Source organism: Phaenicophaeus curvirostris, chromosome 1 (assembly GCF_032191515.1).
Source record: "Phaenicophaeus curvirostris isolate KB17595 chromosome 1, BPBGC_Pcur_1.0, whole genome shotgun sequence".
NCBI lineage: Eukaryota > Metazoa > Chordata > Aves > Cuculiformes > Cuculidae > Phaenicophaeus > Phaenicophaeus curvirostris.
The window spans coordinates 34532886-34550540 of NC_091392.1; the positions used below are offsets into that span (position 1 = coordinate 34532886).

General features: G+C 43.7%; 1 protein-coding gene across 1 annotated transcript in view; it reads right to left on the reverse strand.

Annotated features, from left to right (window-relative positions):
• The window catches only part of PPM1H (protein phosphatase, Mg2+/Mn2+ dependent 1H), a 137490-nt gene that overhangs the window by 10807 nt on the left and 109028 nt on the right, over positions 1 to 17655 (reverse strand). Inside the window, exons 7-8 of the mRNA XM_069852428.1 lie at positions 7935 to 7998; positions 6102 to 6209 (exon numbers count right to left, since the gene is read on the reverse strand). Coding sequence (XP_069708529.1) covers positions 6102 to 6209; positions 7935 to 7998 — 172 coding nt within the window. The remainder of the gene's footprint in view (positions 1 to 6101; positions 6210 to 7934; positions 7999 to 17655) is intronic.

Genomic DNA, 17655 nt, shown 5'->3' on the forward strand with positions numbered 1-17655 from the left:
TCAGAAATTGCTGGGGTGTGAGGGGTAAGGAGGCCAACACAGCCATCGATAAGCAGCTTACATTCTGGTCAGACCTCTTAGGTACAGGCAAATATTGGAGAGAGCATCAGTGCCAATGCTCAGCAGCAAGCCCCTTGTAGGAATAACCAAGCCTGAAATATCAGCGCTAAGAGAAACACGTCTACCATGGCTCTCCCACTCAAGCAAAGTTCATTTTACAGAACAAGAGCCTTTTTTTTTTTGCAGCGTTAGTAGTGGAGAAGGCAGGAAATCAAGACCAGGCATCGCTGACTTGAATCTTCCTGAAATGAACAATCTCGTCTGACTGGCAAGAAGCACTGGGGCAGATAAACTCGTCAAAACTCTCTGCAGCCAATTTGCAGGTTAAAAGGTCCAAATCTGGTTTAGCCAAATGCTAGAGCAACAAGAAGAACAGATCATTTTACCAAGAACATGTTTATTTTTTTGGAGAAAGGGAAAAAACAACAATCCTTGATTTTATGGGTAGTCTCAGAACAAGGCAGTTACTTTCTAAAAGCAAGAGCTTTGTGAACTGAGCATATGCAGAAAGGGTTGCCACTGAGAAGGAACTAGATATCAGAAGGGGGTCAGAGAAAGGCAAAGGGCAGTGGCGTGAGCAATAAAGCATGCTAGGCTGGAACCAACACTAAGAAAAAGAAAGCAAAGGTTACAGGAAGCAAGCCTGGGTCAAGTTCAGGTGAGACTCTTGAATACAAGGACCAGTTGGACATGCAACAAAACATTCACTGAAATGCAGTTTTATCTGCCTTCCAGATACCACAGCAGCAAATTAGGGCAGCCATGTCCACATAATACTTATTTTTTTCTTAAGCTCCCTATTTCTGCCTTTTCTTGGATTTCAAAACACAGTTGTAGGTGCCTCTGGTACATTGCTGATAAAAATCAGTAAATTTAGAGCTGTCTAGTCTATTGTAGTTCAGGTTATGCTCAGTGACTGCTTTACCCAGGTGCAGAAACAAGCCAGCTTCTAATCCTTCATGTTTCAGCTAGCAGCTTTGTACTAATTCTTTCATAGAATCATAGAATCACTAGCTTGGAAAAGACCTTTGAGATCACCAAGCCCAACCGTACCTGCCCACTACTAAACCATATCCCTAAGCACTTCATCTACCTGTCTTTTAAATACCTCCAGGGATGGTGACTCAACTACCTCCCTGGGCAGAGATCTCTTGCAGCAGCAACACGTGCCTTCAGCTGGACAAGAAGCAGCATGACAGTGGAGCTCCTGGAGGCACACAGGTTGGGCAGCACCACCAAGGTGCATGTAACAGATGCGCAGACCAGCAAGGCTCACTGAACATCCACCACTCCACGCTCCCCAGGTTGTGCAACACCCCACAGTACACGCTACACACGCTGTACAATACAGGTGCCAAAGCTTTAGAAAAAGAAGCAGAGATTCAGGAAGTTACTCAAGTGCCTTCAACAGCGAAGCAGCCCCACAAACCTGTAAATCTTATGCGATCAAAGCCAGCTCTTTGCCTCCAATGGAAATTACTACTTCTAATTTTTTGGTTTTTAATTCCAGAGCCAGCCTACCTAGCAACCGCCTCCTTCCTGTAGCTGTATTTCAGGCAACTAAACAACAGCGATGTTCAAGCCGTGTCTGTGGCATCAGGAAAAAGTTTTCCACGGAAATGGTCACTGGGCACTGGAACAGGCTGCCCAGGGAGCTGATTGAGTCACCATCCCTGGAGGTGTTTAAAGGACGGGTGGATGAGGTGCTGAGGGGCATGGTTTAGTGATTGATAGGGATGGGTTGACTTGATGATCCTGTGGGTCTTTTCCAACCTAGTGATTCTGTGATAAGTTTGCACAAAGCTGCATACACCAAAAACCTATTCAATAGTCTTGCTAGTGCTGATGCTCGCTGGCCAGACACCATTCAGTAGTGCAGTGATTTCCTTAACTGCTGCTCCAGCCTTGACAAATTTCCTAGCAATTATACTTCAAATCTTCAGTCTTTCCCTTCTGCAGCCAAACATCAATCCTGATAGTGTCCCACAGAATTCCTGTCCTCTACTTCAAATGCCTCGGGCTACCTGTGCTCTGTCCTCTGCCTCCCAAGAGCCTTGCCAACAACTCCTCCCAGCCTGCCAGGACCTTCTGTGCTGTCCTGGCAAACTTTCTCACTCTTTAACTCTCTCTGGAGCACCAGGGCAGCCCTCATGGAAGCCCAGTTCGGTCACATTAACTCTATCATCCATTGATGTCTTACTTGATGTAGAGCAGCTGACCTGTTAACCAGCTAAACTTGACTTCAGTAACCAGAAAATGTAAAAAGCCAACTATAAGGAAGGAGTACCAGAATCTGAGTATCACAGACATCCATGACAATAAACATTCAGTTACACTATATTTTATCCTGACTGATACTTACAGATCTCTGCTGATAGCTATCAGCAGATACACACTGCTAAAGCCCATTGTAGCACACAACATCTTTCTGAACACGTGTTATGTAGTTTGTCACATAATACCTTTCTCATATTGCTCACCTACACGCAGCCAAGAACACTGAGAAAACTGCTCTGGGCAAGCAACGAACAAACAGGTGGATCAGTTTTATATTTACACTTCAGACAGATCTACCCACTGGACAAAACCTGCATTTGGCTGCCAAAAAGGACCACGGCGACTCAGCAAAGGTGCTGCAGCTTGTTTGCCAGGTTTGTTTTTAAGCAGCAGCAAATGTGAGTCCCTGTAGCTCAAAAACCATTCACAACAGGGTGACATGGAAGCCTGCAGCCACCTGAGGTGCTCCTCAGCAGCCAGCCCCAGGGGAATTAGAGCCAAACAACAGCCCGCATTCACTTGCTTGCACTATTGATCAACTCTGTTACTTCAATAAATTAAGCCCTTTCTTAATTGCATCGTCCCTTTTTATGTGCAGTGCTATCCAGCACAGCTTTGCTGGCAAACGACAAGATCTTTCAATACCACCCTCCAAGTAATTTATATGTAAATAATAAAAAGCGGGTCCCAACACTGCTCCCTGCAGCACTCACCAATTAATCTCCTTTTAGCTTTTTACTGCCACCCTTTGTTTCCTGCCCTTTAGCCAATTTCCAGTAGACTGTGCCAACTTTCCACTTAGTCTGTAGCTTCATATCTTTTATATTAATAACCTGTGATGCAGAACAGTTTCTCAAATGTTTTCTGAGAAATCGAAGGGCTCATGTAAGACCATCTAGTGTATTTATTTTTTTAATTCTCTGGTAGACATAACCCTGAAGGATTTCCAACCACTGAGGTGTGATGTTTGCCTCTTGAAACCACCTTGACTCCCTTTGATCATACTGTACTTCTCTGAGTATTTGCCTTCCTTGTTCCACTCAACAGTGTCACTCCTGAAGCTTTCTCCAGAAGGCAGATGTGAATCAAACATAATTGTGGAGCTGTCAGAAAGATTTTACTAATGTAATGGAATGAGAAAAATTCTCTTTCGTTATCTTATCATTTGCTGCAGTGGCTGGCTTCAGGTTCATCACTGGCAAGGGTCAAACGCTGCTGTCAGGGCCCTACCTCTCCCCACCAAATGGCTAAGCTGCTATTAAAAAAATTTCAGGATGAAATTCTGCTTTTCTGCTGCAATAAAGCAGCTTTTGCTGAGCTTCAAAAAGCAGAATTTCCTGCTGAAAGCTTTCAAATGAACTGTTCCACTATGAAAAATAAATATTTAATTCCATGCCAGGCAGCCTCAGCCATGGCTGGCCTGCTTTGTACTACTCCAGTTCATTATAAAAGGCTCAATTCTCTAGAGCTCACCAACCTGCAGAAGTCCTCCAAATCTGGTCTGGTAACAGCTGAGCCATTGAATCCTGAATACATTTGTCAGTCTTGGCTAAATGACTTCTCCTCCCATAGCCTGGCACTCTATCAAAGTATCACTGCACACCATCCTCAAATTCCTTTTATTTGCTGATTTCTGGGTGTAGTCTCAGGGACGCTTCCCTTTCCTTCAGCTAAATTTTGGTGGACATTGCATACCAGAGCTTTGTCACTCTGGAAGTAAAATGCTCTGAAAACTCACCATGTTGCCCCCAGGTTGGGAAAGGACACTAATCACGGCGCAGAAACAGAAGCCAGGGTACTTGGATCCTCCGTCTGTCACGACTCGCTGTATGCCTTAATTTCCTGTGCCTCCCCTTTTCCAGCTCTGGAAACCAGACATTGTGCTTCCCTACCTCTATATAAACAATCTGAAATCCAATGCTGCACGAGGGCCAAATATGACTGCTGCTCGATGCCACTGCCTTTACTTCCAAGTGCCAAGCTTCCCAGATGGCAGCATAAAGATGTTGTTTCTTAATGCCAGTTTCTATGCAAGGTGCACTGTCCATGTAGGGATAGAACAAGCCAAGGAAAAATACGAGGAGATAAAGCACTGGGGCTCTCTCTGGGAAGAGAACGAAGAGATAATTAAGAGGAGGAGGTGCAATGGAAAGTAAGTTGGAGCATATGTTACTTCCTCATAAAATTCAGGGCGGTTTTTGCCAATATCTCTAGACTGAGGTAGCTGGTGCTCTCGTCTTTCCTCCTCCTGCCCCAGTGCATTTCTGCTGAATTTAGCTGTGAAGGGAATGTGGAAACAAAGCCAATTTTGCTTCCTTTGTGTGAAGCAGTTAAGAGATTCTGAAACGTGGATAGCATATGAACTGGATGTCATATTCCAGAATTTGAACACGTACAAACACTCCACACAAATCAGAAAAACCCATGAGAATCTTTGGTTTATACACACAGACAAATACTGCAGCAGCAATTGGCAGAGACGATATTGCTGAGATCCTGTGCTGCAGCCACCACATACTCCAGAAACACTGGATCTCAATGTGCCAGGAAGAAAAAGAAACAGGTAGAATTGCATCACTTCGCTGGCACAGAATAAATCCATCACAGTGATGAGGGCAGAGCTGCTGCCTGCTTGCCTGAGAACAGCAGCAGGTCCGAAGTGAGGGACATCGCACATTCAAAGCAGGGAGAGGGTAGGTACTGGACTGACAGCAAGAAAGCATGACGAAGGGGCTGTCCGTAGAACTCCCTCCTTTTCTTCAGGGCCAGAATCTCTCAGCACTTTTTAATATTTTCCTTTTTAAAGTCTTGAAGATGCTCTCAGAATGGTTAATTTAATAATTTTGTTCCTTCCTAGTAGTATTATGCCATTAGTGTATTTTCATTCCCTTCCACTGCTATAGCAAGCAATAAATTCAAGGTCAAATACTGGGTATGGTTAAAACTCCAGCAAGGCAGCTGACAGTGGATGGCTCTCAGCATCTGAGCCATGGAAGCAATGCCTCCTCTTTTTGTACGCTCATCAGATGCTTTGCTTGTGTTTAATATTTAATGAAAAATGTGTCATCTGCTCCTTGACGTAGGACCAGAAATGCAGTTACAGAGGAAAAAAAAAGCAAGGTTTGCATGTTTTTTTGTTAACAAATACATTCAAATCCCTTTGCAAGGCTTGATGTCTTTCAGTACAATGTCTCTGCTGGTCACAAACTACAATTGTTTGTGTCAAGGCAAGTCAAAATGATGGAGGTATTCAAAACTACCCCTAACACAAATACTGCATAATCTCCTTGTTATGCCATCATTTGGAAATGCACACTGCCATTCCTGACATTATTTGGTGTTTGCACAAAACCATTATAAAGAAGTAAGAACTGGAGGTGAAGGGGCAGACAGCTGGAAGCATAGAGCACCCGCGTCCAACCACTCTTGGCATTTTCCTGCTTAAGTGTTGACTTGGTATCCTCTGTGCTTCTTTCTGGAGAACATGAACGTGGGGAGAGATTGGTCTGTCACATGGAATGGCAAGGCTATGCGATAACCGTAGATCAAGGAGTGAGAAGGCACCAGTGCTCTACCAGGGATGGGGAGGAACTAGATCCAGGGCATACAGCTGGGGAACTTTTAAAGTTTTGAGTGTTACTAACATGCTGTGGCACGTTACCTGGACTGGATCACAATCAGAATGGACAATTTGGGAAGAACAAATAAGTACACTGAGCGTATTTGTTTCTCTCCCAAAAATCAGATAGTTAAGGCTGTTTTACCTCAGGAGATGAGGACAGGAAAGGTTTGATGTATATATTGGAGTCGTGCACTTTCAGGTCGTGGTCTCCTAGTCCTCGGGTCACTCCAATTGTTGCCATAACCCGAGCCTGGATATAAAGAAAAGCAATGGGATCAAATCATGTTACATGCACTGTGACAATAGGAAAAGAGATAAGATTCCTATTCTATAACTGCTTAAGTTAGGGACGAATTCCCTTTTCTCTCCCAGGCACTCTATATGTAGCAGTTTATCAACTTAAAGCTTTTCACACTCACGTCACCTCCATTTCCCTCATTATCCCAAGCTTTGTATTCATCCACATCTCAGTCTGCATACACCCAACCTCAGACTCTGACCATCTCTAAGGGACTGGGACTACGGAAACCTGTCCCTGTTGTCTCACTGTCCCATACCAGTCTATGAAAGCATTCCTTCAACAAATACTGTTAGTAAACAGGTTTTAGGAAAAGGTTGAGGACCCTTATTCCTCACCTAAGAAACCCGCAGCTTCTTCCTATTGACATATATTGCCGTATATTCCCTCCACCAAGGAAAAATGCCAAAACCACCTTAAATTGCTGAACACACAGGTGATGGTGGTTTTGACCACAGCACTCTCTTCCGTGGAGAGCTGGCCCAGGGCAGGTCTGCTCTTACTTCAGATCTACCACTTCCTTCCCCAAGCATCTTCCTCTGCAACATGAGCCACTTCCCAAGTGGTTCTGGGCTCTCCTTCGTTAATGCTTGTTTGAAGATTCACCAGGCAGACTGCCTCACGGGAAACCTTGCTCTCTGCATTTGCTTTCCGCAAACTCTAGTTTAGCCACAGCAGGTTTTGAATGAGAGAGCTCAGAGCATCAATAACAGTGAGCAACTGACTCCAATTTATTTTGCCTCGCTAACCTATGGCTCCATAAGGCAATAAGAAAGTAAATTAAGAAGATGTGCATGAAACATTCTGCACATAGTTATAAAACTAACCAAATTCAGAGATAAGCTACAGGTCTGAACCTTCAAAACCTGGACTAATTGAAGAGCATGTATTTTTGCATTAAGATAAGAACCTATTGCAGCAGGGGAGCACTATTTAGAAACACAGCGAGCATACCAATATCGGCAAACTGACACCACTGCGTCCTTATATTGATCCTATTGCTGCATCCAGCTAAGCTTGCTGGGATCAGCACTAATGATCTCACTGTTCTTAATCATGGAGCTGGAAACAAAGTACACCCAAACGCAATGGTTCATTTCTCTCTTTCAAGAAAAACTATCAGCATTCACATCAGAAAAATTCAACAGTGAGTTCACATACCCTAGGCTGCAGAAGATATGGTTAAGGAGTCCCAAATCCTACCCTGATCCTTCCTCTTCCTAAATTAGGGTTTTGCATCTCAGAGCACACTGAAATGTTATTAAATATCCTCCTGCCCTGTTTTCAGCAAACAAGAGGCATTTTGCTACCTTAATCCTGCCTAGATACGTTTTCCAATGAAACCAGGGACATTTAAAGTCTATTATTTAAGATGGCCTCATTGTAACATACTTACAATGAAAGGAAAACAAAAGCAAACTGAACAGCAAGTGACTGTTTGCTGTAAAAATGATTTTTATATGTTTATATTTTTTTATATTTATATGCTGAGCTCCCACCGCCGCCCCCAAGACATGAGACTGATTTATGACAGAACCAAGATATTCTTTCAAGCTGTCAAAACGATAAAATAAAGAGATACTGAGTAGAAAACATTGGACTGCCACAGGCTAAACCAAGTGGTAAACAGCACAGAATTTCTTCTTCCTTTGGTCTGAGGAAAGCAAAGGTGCCCACCTTCTTGCCTTCTCCGTATATAAGGGGAAACTTCAAGTCATCTTCCTCAATGGTTTTGTACGCCCTGTAGGGGAAGAACAAACATTTATAAAGCTTGCAGTCAATTAGAGAGCCAGTTCCCTGAAATAAGTAGCTGTGATTTAAAAAGAAAGAAAAATTACTTTTCTAAAGGACACTGTCTTTGAACCAAGATGTAAATTTCTTTTTCTGTGGATGGATTCTCTCTGAAGAATTACCCACTACACCAAAAGGAAAAGCGAACATGAGGAACTATCTAACATACCAAACTGCTCCTTGTGTTTGTAAGGAAAAAGAGACGGACTAGAATTACATCCTTATCAGGGAAGAAATCATTGGCTATGGCAGCAGCTATATTGTAATACAGGGTCAGAAGAAACCTCAACCAGAAAAAAAAAAAAGTCAAACCCAAACCCACCAAGAAGCTAACCAATTACTAGATTCACACTGTTAACCCAAAACAGTGAGCAATGACAGGATGTGTACACAAATTGTGAAACAGCTTTCCAATCCTGCTGTCATCTTTCAGAACTGCTTAAGCCAAGCTTCATGTGCTGAAGAGTCTTAGAAGGAGACTTAGTGCTTATTTGACCTTGACTGCAACAGTCAAGGTTGTCAGAGATTTCACATTTCACAGTAGTTTTCCCATGGCCAAGAGACAACAGAAGTAAATGCTCACACTCTGATTCTGTTTACTGCCTGCCTGCGTTCTCTACCTTTTACACATCCAGCCGTTGACCCTGATGAGGTGAGAAGGTGAGCAGTCTTGCCAGTAAGAAATAAAAAAAAAGAAAAGGAATAGATGGCTGTCATTCTCACAAACTGTAGAGTCCCCTGGTCTGTATAACATGACTGAGCCAAGGTGCTGCAGAGCCTTTTTGGTTAAAGCATGCCACCTCAGAGGGACACGCTTCCCTTCACACCGCAAAACTGTCCCTCGCCAGCCTTTCCCTGCATGTTGTCCTTCCCTCTCAGCCCACCCCAGCCCAAAGCCCTCAGGGTAACAGCAAAATCCTCTGAGCACATGAGTCAGTGCTTCCTGCCAAAGTGGAAGGGAGAAGTGGAGGAGGGGAGGCATTGCAGCTAGTCCCCAGCTAGCCACCACCAGCCTCTGCTGTGTGACTCTCCAGCTGGGCTGGATGCTTGAACTTCAGGGGAGTCACGTTCAATCAGGCTTAAGCCATGTTATGGCTGTGGCACAAATCAGCAGGAAAAGGAAAATTAAGGGTGAAATCCTATATTGTAATCAAACCACCCCCTGCTCACCAAAATATGGCATAGACCTGGGATCAATACATGGTGCTGTATTACACAGCCAGACATGCTGCCTCACCTAGGTAAGCCTCAGACTTAAGAAAAAATAGCGATACCTAAGCCCCACCTTTACATTTCCACATAATCACAGGTAGGGTCCATAACAGGGCCTGGGGCTTAGGGAGGCAGTAGAAAAAGCAACCAAAACACAAAGAAGAAACCAACAGAGGATTCCACTCCCATACTGCAAAACATTGCACGGTGTGGAATCCCAAAATAGAACCAAGTGAAGTTTGCAAAACACAATGGGTGCTTCACACAGGAGACCACATAGTCAAGAACATCTTGAGTATATAACCATGATACTTGGGCATCTCTATAAGAGACAATACAGTGAAGGCATTTAAATGGCATTTTGTACTGGGGAGCAAACAGACTAGCTCTTAAACCAAACAAAATGGCACAAATCATTACAAGTAGCCAGCATGATAATAATTCTCTGATGTTTAAATCCTGGAATAGGGTTCTGTTAGGAAGGGTGAGTCAGTCATGGACTTTGCTCTTGTTCCTTCCTTTACTTCCAACAGGGAACACCTAATGTTTCTATGCACTCAGCAATTTGGATATCCTGGTTTGAATGTGGAAGAAGAATTTTACCATCCCTAACTGCTCATGAACATGTCGCAAAGCTTCCAGCCGGACCTACAGTGCTGGGAGCCCTGGCAAAAAATCCTTGAGGAGAACTCTGAATTCTTTTCTATTCCTTGCATAAAGCCAGTTGTGCTCTGACACCAAGAAAAAGGGTATCAACTGAGACCATATTGCGCATCGGAATCAAAAGACAAATCAAACCACAAATCCCACATGACCATTCCTCCTGGATTTTCAAGTCCTTGTACAGTTTTGTTACAAATAGCAAACAAGACTAAGCTGGTATGATGGAACTCTCTGTAACCCCCTTTAAAAATGAATACATAAATCCATTCTTTACCCACAAACTATTCTACGTGCAAGATAGCTACAAATATTTAAGACCGAAGCCCTCACTTTACACTGTCCTGTAAGTAGCCAAAAACAGGGACCAAGTTTTCTTCTCTCTCTCCCTTCCTTCCTTCTATTCTCCTGCATAACAACTCACAGTGGCTGCACTTCAGGAAGAAAGGTGGGGAAAAAAAAGTCAAAAAGGCATCATTTAAGCCAGTGCCCTTCAAAAGAATGGTCCCCACTGTCAAGTCCAGCATCTTCTACAGAACCACCATAAGGACCATATGTCCCTAGGGCCTTCAACTGCTACAGAATGGTGCAAGATTGCTGGAAGAGGCCATGTTGCAAGTGCTGAAGCTAACTCGCTTCATCAGCAGATCAGGAAGGGCAGCTGGCTAGCCTATAACCTCCTGAAGTGATGGAACTAAATGAGGGAGGCCCAGAGGGCTACAGTGATTTGCTTTGTGGCTTCTCATAGCAAATCACCTCTTGGGCTCAGAACTTGGGTGTCAAGGCTCATCTCAAACATGGGTTTTTTTTGTTGATATTGCTACTGCCTGAAAAATTGTCAGTGCTTGAAAAACAATGCTCAGAACTGCAACCGCAGCAGTGAAGCTGGCACCGACACACTGAAAAGCAACCTGAGACACTCCAGAAAAGTACCTCTGTCCTGCATTACTAGCGAAACAGAATTAATAATATATGAGCATGTGGTTTGCTGCAAGAGAAGGATGAAGGACAGCTTTTCAGCTAGCAGCTTAGCAACTGCACGGGGGAGAAGGAAGGAAGCTATGAAGTTCATTTTGATTTATGCCCTGTGAAACCTCCTGTACTTCGTATGTGTGTTTATTTCACACACACCCTCCTGGACTATTTCACTTGATTTTATGTAATAAAGTTGCATTTATACCTTCCTGTGCTGTTTAGACTGTGCTCTATAGAAAGATATAACACGGCAGTAGGTATATCAAACACAGACATACAAAGAACCTGAGGGGGTTGCTTGCTTTTTTTAGTGCCAACCTGGCCTTATCCAGCCATCTATGTAGTTCAGCCTCACTCACTGTTTTAACAGACACACGGGGCTGTAAGCCTCCACTCTCCCCATCTTCCTCACCTGCATCCCCAGGAGGTCTCAGTAGCCACCAAGGCATGAGAAAATAGGTTATAAAGACAAGGCTACGTGATTGCTTGCTGCTCTGAACAAGCCTAACTGCTGTCAAGTGCCTCTGCCACATAAACCTCTTTTTCCAAATAGAAAAACAGGGATGGAGGGAGAGGTAGAAAAGGCAAGCCTGTGCCCGGCTAGATCTAGATGCATTTTTTTTCGGTTAACTTGGTTTCTTCTTTTCATTTCAAAAAAATTATGAAATGCTACTGCTGTCCAAAAATACTGAACTAGGGCTTGACATATGTACCACCCACAAAGTTACACTTGGACTCAGGATCAACAATTTGGAAAACCGGGCCAAATCGCACTGGGGGCCAAAAGAGATGTCAGAATGAAAGAACTAGGACTGACATGATGCTACTCATATGCTAACTGGAATCTGCTCTAAATACATGGTGAAAAAATCACCAGAAGCTGTTAAATGCACAAAACAATCTACTGAAGAAATTTCCTACAGTGCTGAGGTTATTAGCCGTGCTCTAGGCACTCTTTAAATAAAAGATTATCAAAGTTACCTGCGTATTGTTGGGTCAGAACTTGAAAAACTGGTCAGTTCCCAAATGCAGATTTCAGAGCCAAAATCCTAAATAATTTCTTACATGTGTTACATGTTCTCTTCCCATATAATTTGTTCTTAAAATTTGCTTTCTGAAAGCACATACAAATTCACATAGGAGTAGAAGTTGTTGATGATCAAAAAACTGACCCCACATCATATTTTCTTCTACAATAAACTGTGTAAGGTTACTGGTCATGAAAAGTATTGTGTTGGCATCCCCAGGCACAACAGATGGTGGCAAAAACACAATCTACCCTGACCTGGAAGGCTCAGTTCTGTAAACAACAGGGGAATCCAGACTCCGTGCTCCGCTTTTCCATAACACTTCCCTTTAGAAAGTTTGTGTTTCACATCTCTGCTAGTGACATCTGATAGCAAACTGAGAATAAAACCTAAGGAAGAGCAAAAAGAATCTTCATCAAAGGGCTTTAGCTTGAAACATAGAGCAAAACCCACTTGTGGCAAGCAAGCAAGAAAAAACACTACAGCTTCAGAAATGTTCTAGTTCATACTGAGTACAAAGGATAAAGGCTCTCTTTTGAGACAAGACTTTTCATTTGGTGTATTTCTTGAACTGCTTTGCTATAACTGTCTAAAAAACTCCAAATCCAGAACCATCCCCTAACATCCACCCCTCCTTCCGCATACCCCCAAAAAACCCCAACAAAACAAATCAAACTCCCATTCCCCAAGCTCAGCTTTTCTTGGTCATACCAGTAGAAAAAACAGATTTTAATCCTTGAGCAACATAAAACTTAATAGAAATTATTTTTTCCCTTCCCATATGAGGAATCAGTGGATTGAAGCTAACCCTTTGGACAGCAGAGCTTAAATCACTAACCCAAAAGGAACTGTATCTGTACTCTATTGAACTATAGTCATCAAACCAGTGTAAGTGTGTGCTTACTAACAAGAAGAAAAGATGCATAGTGCAGGTTATGCATGGAGCCACTGAAGATTATGCAATTTATGTCTCAAACGAACCATAATTTTTTAAAAATGTTCTTACACATATGTGCTTCTGCAGAGTCAGGATCTCTAAATCCAGACAGCACTATCTGATATTAAGTACCCTCTAGGTAGGTTAGCTTTAATGCTCCAGTGCCTCACTATCTTTCTGCCATTATTCATCTGACTTATAGTTTAATGATGCAAAAATAAAATAAACAAAGATAATAAAAGCACACAGACTACAGTAATGTTTGTTAAGAGAAAAGATGACTACAAATCCAAATCAATTAAAGATGACCAATGCATGTGCACATATGCACAAAACAGTATTTAGGAAAAGGTCTACTGTAAACCAAGATACTCTCATAGGGTTTCTTTAGGTAAAGTTTTAAAACGTGAGGGTTTTTTTCCCAGAAAATTCAGAAACCCTTTCTTCTGAACCTGAAGCTATATAATACTTCATTTTGCAAATCCCAGTTCTCTCTATCCGTCTACAAATGACAAAAAAAAAAATAATCTCAGTATGACTTATACATGCATATGATTTCTGGCTTGGTCAAATGAGACTGGTACGTGAGCTCTGGACCTCCAGGGTGTGTTCACTGTCCCTAAGATGAGTGGGGACTACGGAGATGATGCAGACCATACTCCTGTGGAAGAAATTCCAAAGCAAAACAAACCCTACCCATCTTGACCAGCCCATTTGAAAGATTTAAACATTGGCACCTTCTCTCAGACACCTCTTGGAATGTGGCTGATTTTTCAGTCCATTCACCTCTAATGGAGCATTAAGGGAAAATGGTGGAAGAAAAGGCACAAAGAGGGTGATTGGTCAAGGACCTAGGGAGGTCCTTGCCCTCCCAAAAAAGGCTCATGAGAAAAAAAAAATTAACTGAGCGTATTCCATTGCTGCTTTTGTGCTCAGGAGGCTGTGAAGTACAGAGCAAGTGTACAGTGAGCATTTTCATTCCCTGCTTGTGACCAGCTGAGCTTCCACTACTCATGAATGACAGAAACTGTGTGCAGATACTTCAGCTGCACATCAAGTAGATCCATGTTCTGCCACAGTCTCACCAGGCCAAGTCTTTCTTTTCTCAGCAAATCTGCTGCCTTGAGAGCTTCTTAAGATTTACTTCACCTCTCCTACATTTAAAAGACAAACAGGAAGGTATGTTAGCAATTTTCTCTGGAGATAAAGGGGTAAGGAAAGCAGGTTGTTAACACCCTATGGGCTTAATGTACTTTGATGTACAGAAAAACCGTTTTTAGAGTCACATTTTGCTGTACTTCTTGTTAAAAGGATGTGGTGAAGCAGACAGGAGAAAGACTGCATTTTAACCTCTCAGTGCTTGATCCACGCTTGTTAGCTGGGATCCTATGGAAGGAAAGGAGGTTGTTGTTAAGGAGGAATCATGAAGGAAACTCTTCTGGGACAGACAGCTATAGAGTAGGATGGGGTAGGCAGCGAGAGACAGCAAGCAGAGACCTCGCCATCCGACAGCAGTGCTGGAAACTCCTCCAAGGAGCAAGGGGCCTCCTGTCAGCCAGCAGCAGAGTCATAAGTCAATCCTTGTTGGTAATAGAAAGAAAGAGGATGTTTTAGGGACCTGGACTAGGTTATGTCAAATCTATGCAGCTGGGAAAGCCAGAGAAGGCAGAAGCAGGGAAAGAGACTTTGCCTTACCAGGAGTAAGAGTAGGTTTGCTTGGGTTTTCAGGTTGAAGGTTATCTCATTTCAGTTTAGCTTATTTCTGGTAAAACAGACTTGGAGCCTTATGTTTGTCCTTGCATGTGCGGCACCTAATCTTATGCCAATGCAAAGCTCACGAGGAGATGCACAGCCATGAAGGGACAGGCCTTACATGCACTGCTTCCAGAAGGAGATGTTCCTGCATGACATGACTCAGACCAATCTCACTCTTGTCAGGCTCACTTAGCTGACTTAAGCTTTCTCTTTTGTTGCAGCACTATTACTTTCTTCTTTCTGCTTTCTCCTGCCCTGAAGACACTGGCTCAGCTCCTGTGGCATGTGTGCACTTGGGGAAAGCAGAGTCATTCGTCACTGTCAGGAGATGTGCTGTACGCAGCAGGTCAGCTCTCACCTCCCGCTGCTCCTGCAGCGAGGGCTGCAAATCTTGAAAAGATGCATAACATGCACATTGCAAACAGCCATTCATCATTGCAGAGCTGCTCCCCAGACACCCAGGCACAACCCAGCAAGCTGCTCTGGCTTGCGTGCACTGAAGACGCACACCCCGTCCACTCCTGGCTACCTTGAAATGAGAGATGAGAGCGGAGAGAAAAAAAGCAAGGCAAGTGGCTGTGGATTATGGTTTCTGCTGCAAAAAGGACATCCTATCTCTGCCTTCTCCAGAAAGGCATAGCACTGCAAAGGTGGCCCATAATCATTAAATTATGAAAATGTAAGTTGCTGGGAGGAAATTAATACCAGGCATGACTGGGGAAAAGGCTGCTTTCTTGTGAAGTAATTATGAAATTAAAATTTGATCTCTCCCTGGCGATTGTACAAAGGATACGGCTGAGGTCTCAAACACAACAATACAGCCAGCGTTTCAACAGAAGAAGCACAGAAGGTTTCACTAGACAAAAAAGCTCAATTAAAAGTGTGGGGGGGAAAGGATGACTTTTTGTAAATTACGTGAATTTGCCTAAAAGGCGCAATCAAGCAGGTTATGGCACAGGGTTTGCAGACTTCCAATTACTTTTTACAAGTTGGAATCAAGCTGTTAGGAAATGCAGCTTATCTGAATAAGACTAATAATGCTAAGCTAATTAGACCCACAGGCATTAGCCAGCAGATAAATTCAGGCCAAAAAGAGGGACACTGTCACTTTAAATACTGCCTTGGGATCGGTGGAAAAGCTAATGAGGAGTGTCAGTTGGGGCTGTTTTATTAGGTGGTTCTCCAGAGGATATAGCCCAAGGTTTCTGTAGCAGGGCTTCTGCGCTTGATTCAATAAATCAATTTATATTAAAGCAGGGTGCAGTGCGGGCGCCTGTTCCATAAAGCATTTCTGTGGCATTTCTCAATCTGCTCAGGCATTCCTCGGGCAGGCTACCTGAACGTGCTGTCAAAGGACATCCAGCCCAGCAATAAAGAATAAGATAGCAGCCACATTGGCAGTATTTGTTCAAATCAGCTCGTGCATTACCAAGCAAAACATGTACGTTGGCTCTCACCAGGGTATTCTAGATCCCCAATAAGTGATTAATGAGAGCCTGGGTTTTGTGAGCCGGAGTCTGAACCGCAGACGGCAAGGCAGGCTGCACAATGAAAGCAAAAGGCATCCATCCCAAACAAAACAAAATGGCTTGAAAAGTGAAGTTGCTGTTTTAATCAGATGCTTAGAGGCTGAAAGACATTCCCTGTTGGAAAGAAAAGGGCGAGCACAGAGCAGGCTGGCGGCTTCCCAGGCAGTGGACAATATTGACTCTAGAATAAAATGGGTTTTTCTTAGCGCTTGCCACAGGGCACCAGCCTCCTTGCTTTGGAATAAATCACGCGGGCAGGCGATTCCCTGGCACAGGCTGAACCTCGGGTGGCTAACTGTGTGCCACAGCACCCGCCTGCCAGATACAGGGACACGGAGTTAGCGAGGGCTCTTGATGCCGCCTTGGGCTTCAGCCTGTGGTGCATGGTGGCTACTACACCAGCTCAGACCATTTTTGATGGGATGTATCTCAACTCTGGGTGCTCCTGGAGCGCAAAGGAAGTTACCAACAAGTTGGGTTAAAAAGTGGACCTATTATCTAGGGCTCTTTTGCCACACTATGACAAAAAGCTAAAGCTGTAATCTAGAAACAAGCCTTTAAGGAACTCCTCTTCAATGTGAGCAGTAGAAAGACCACTGGGCCCTAAGAAGGAGCAACAATTACCTTTGAAACCACTAGGGTTGATGCCAGTTGGTACTGTCTTCTGGATTACTCTAAGTGCAACGCTGTATGGCTCCGCCAGCCCTGCAGGAGGCTGAGAGGGGAGCCCAAGGAGAAGCCACGAGGCCAGTGAGGGACACAGTAAACCAGAAAACTAGGTTTTCGGAAGGTGTCTAGGGTATAGTCAGAGCACAGTATTTCAAAATTGTTCACACCGGATTCACCAATACGTAAAGAAAACCTGGCAAACCATTTTATTTAAAAGGCGGAGACAGAGAGTACTAATTTTTGTGTAGCCCTCTAAAGGAGCAGTTAACATCAGACCTGCTTTCCCACCTCCCGTGTATTTCTGCCTCAGGCTACCTGCACGCCTTTTTAGCACTGATAGCACTTGGCTTACATGGCCACCGAGTTTTCCCTGATGCTTCTGCTGCCAGGACTCGTCAAACCCACCAGAACAATTCTTTCTCTGATACAAGTTTAACCTCTGCAAGCCATGGGCCTGGAAACCCCAGGCCAGAGACCCAGCTGTGAAAGACTGTCAGTAACACAGTTGTCTGCCAGCAAATTACGGCTCAAGACAGCTTGGAGGCTTGTTCAGCAGGAGACACAGCTCTTAAGATGCCTTTCCAGCTACAGTATGTGTTTTGCAGTGGCTGCCCAATCACAATGTGTGAAGGTGCAGTAGGGGCAACTCCTGGTCAGCTCCTACCTAAATAGATTTATTTTAGATACATTTAATACAGTGGATTTCTCAACGCAACTGCCAATGTAGAGAAAGGGTGGGAGAGCCAGGGGGAGAAGAGAAAGGCTGGTCTCAGAGCAGTTAAAGGCAGCCTAGACTGGTGATGCGGTACACATTGCTGGATCAGTCGTTGTCCTAATGCTGT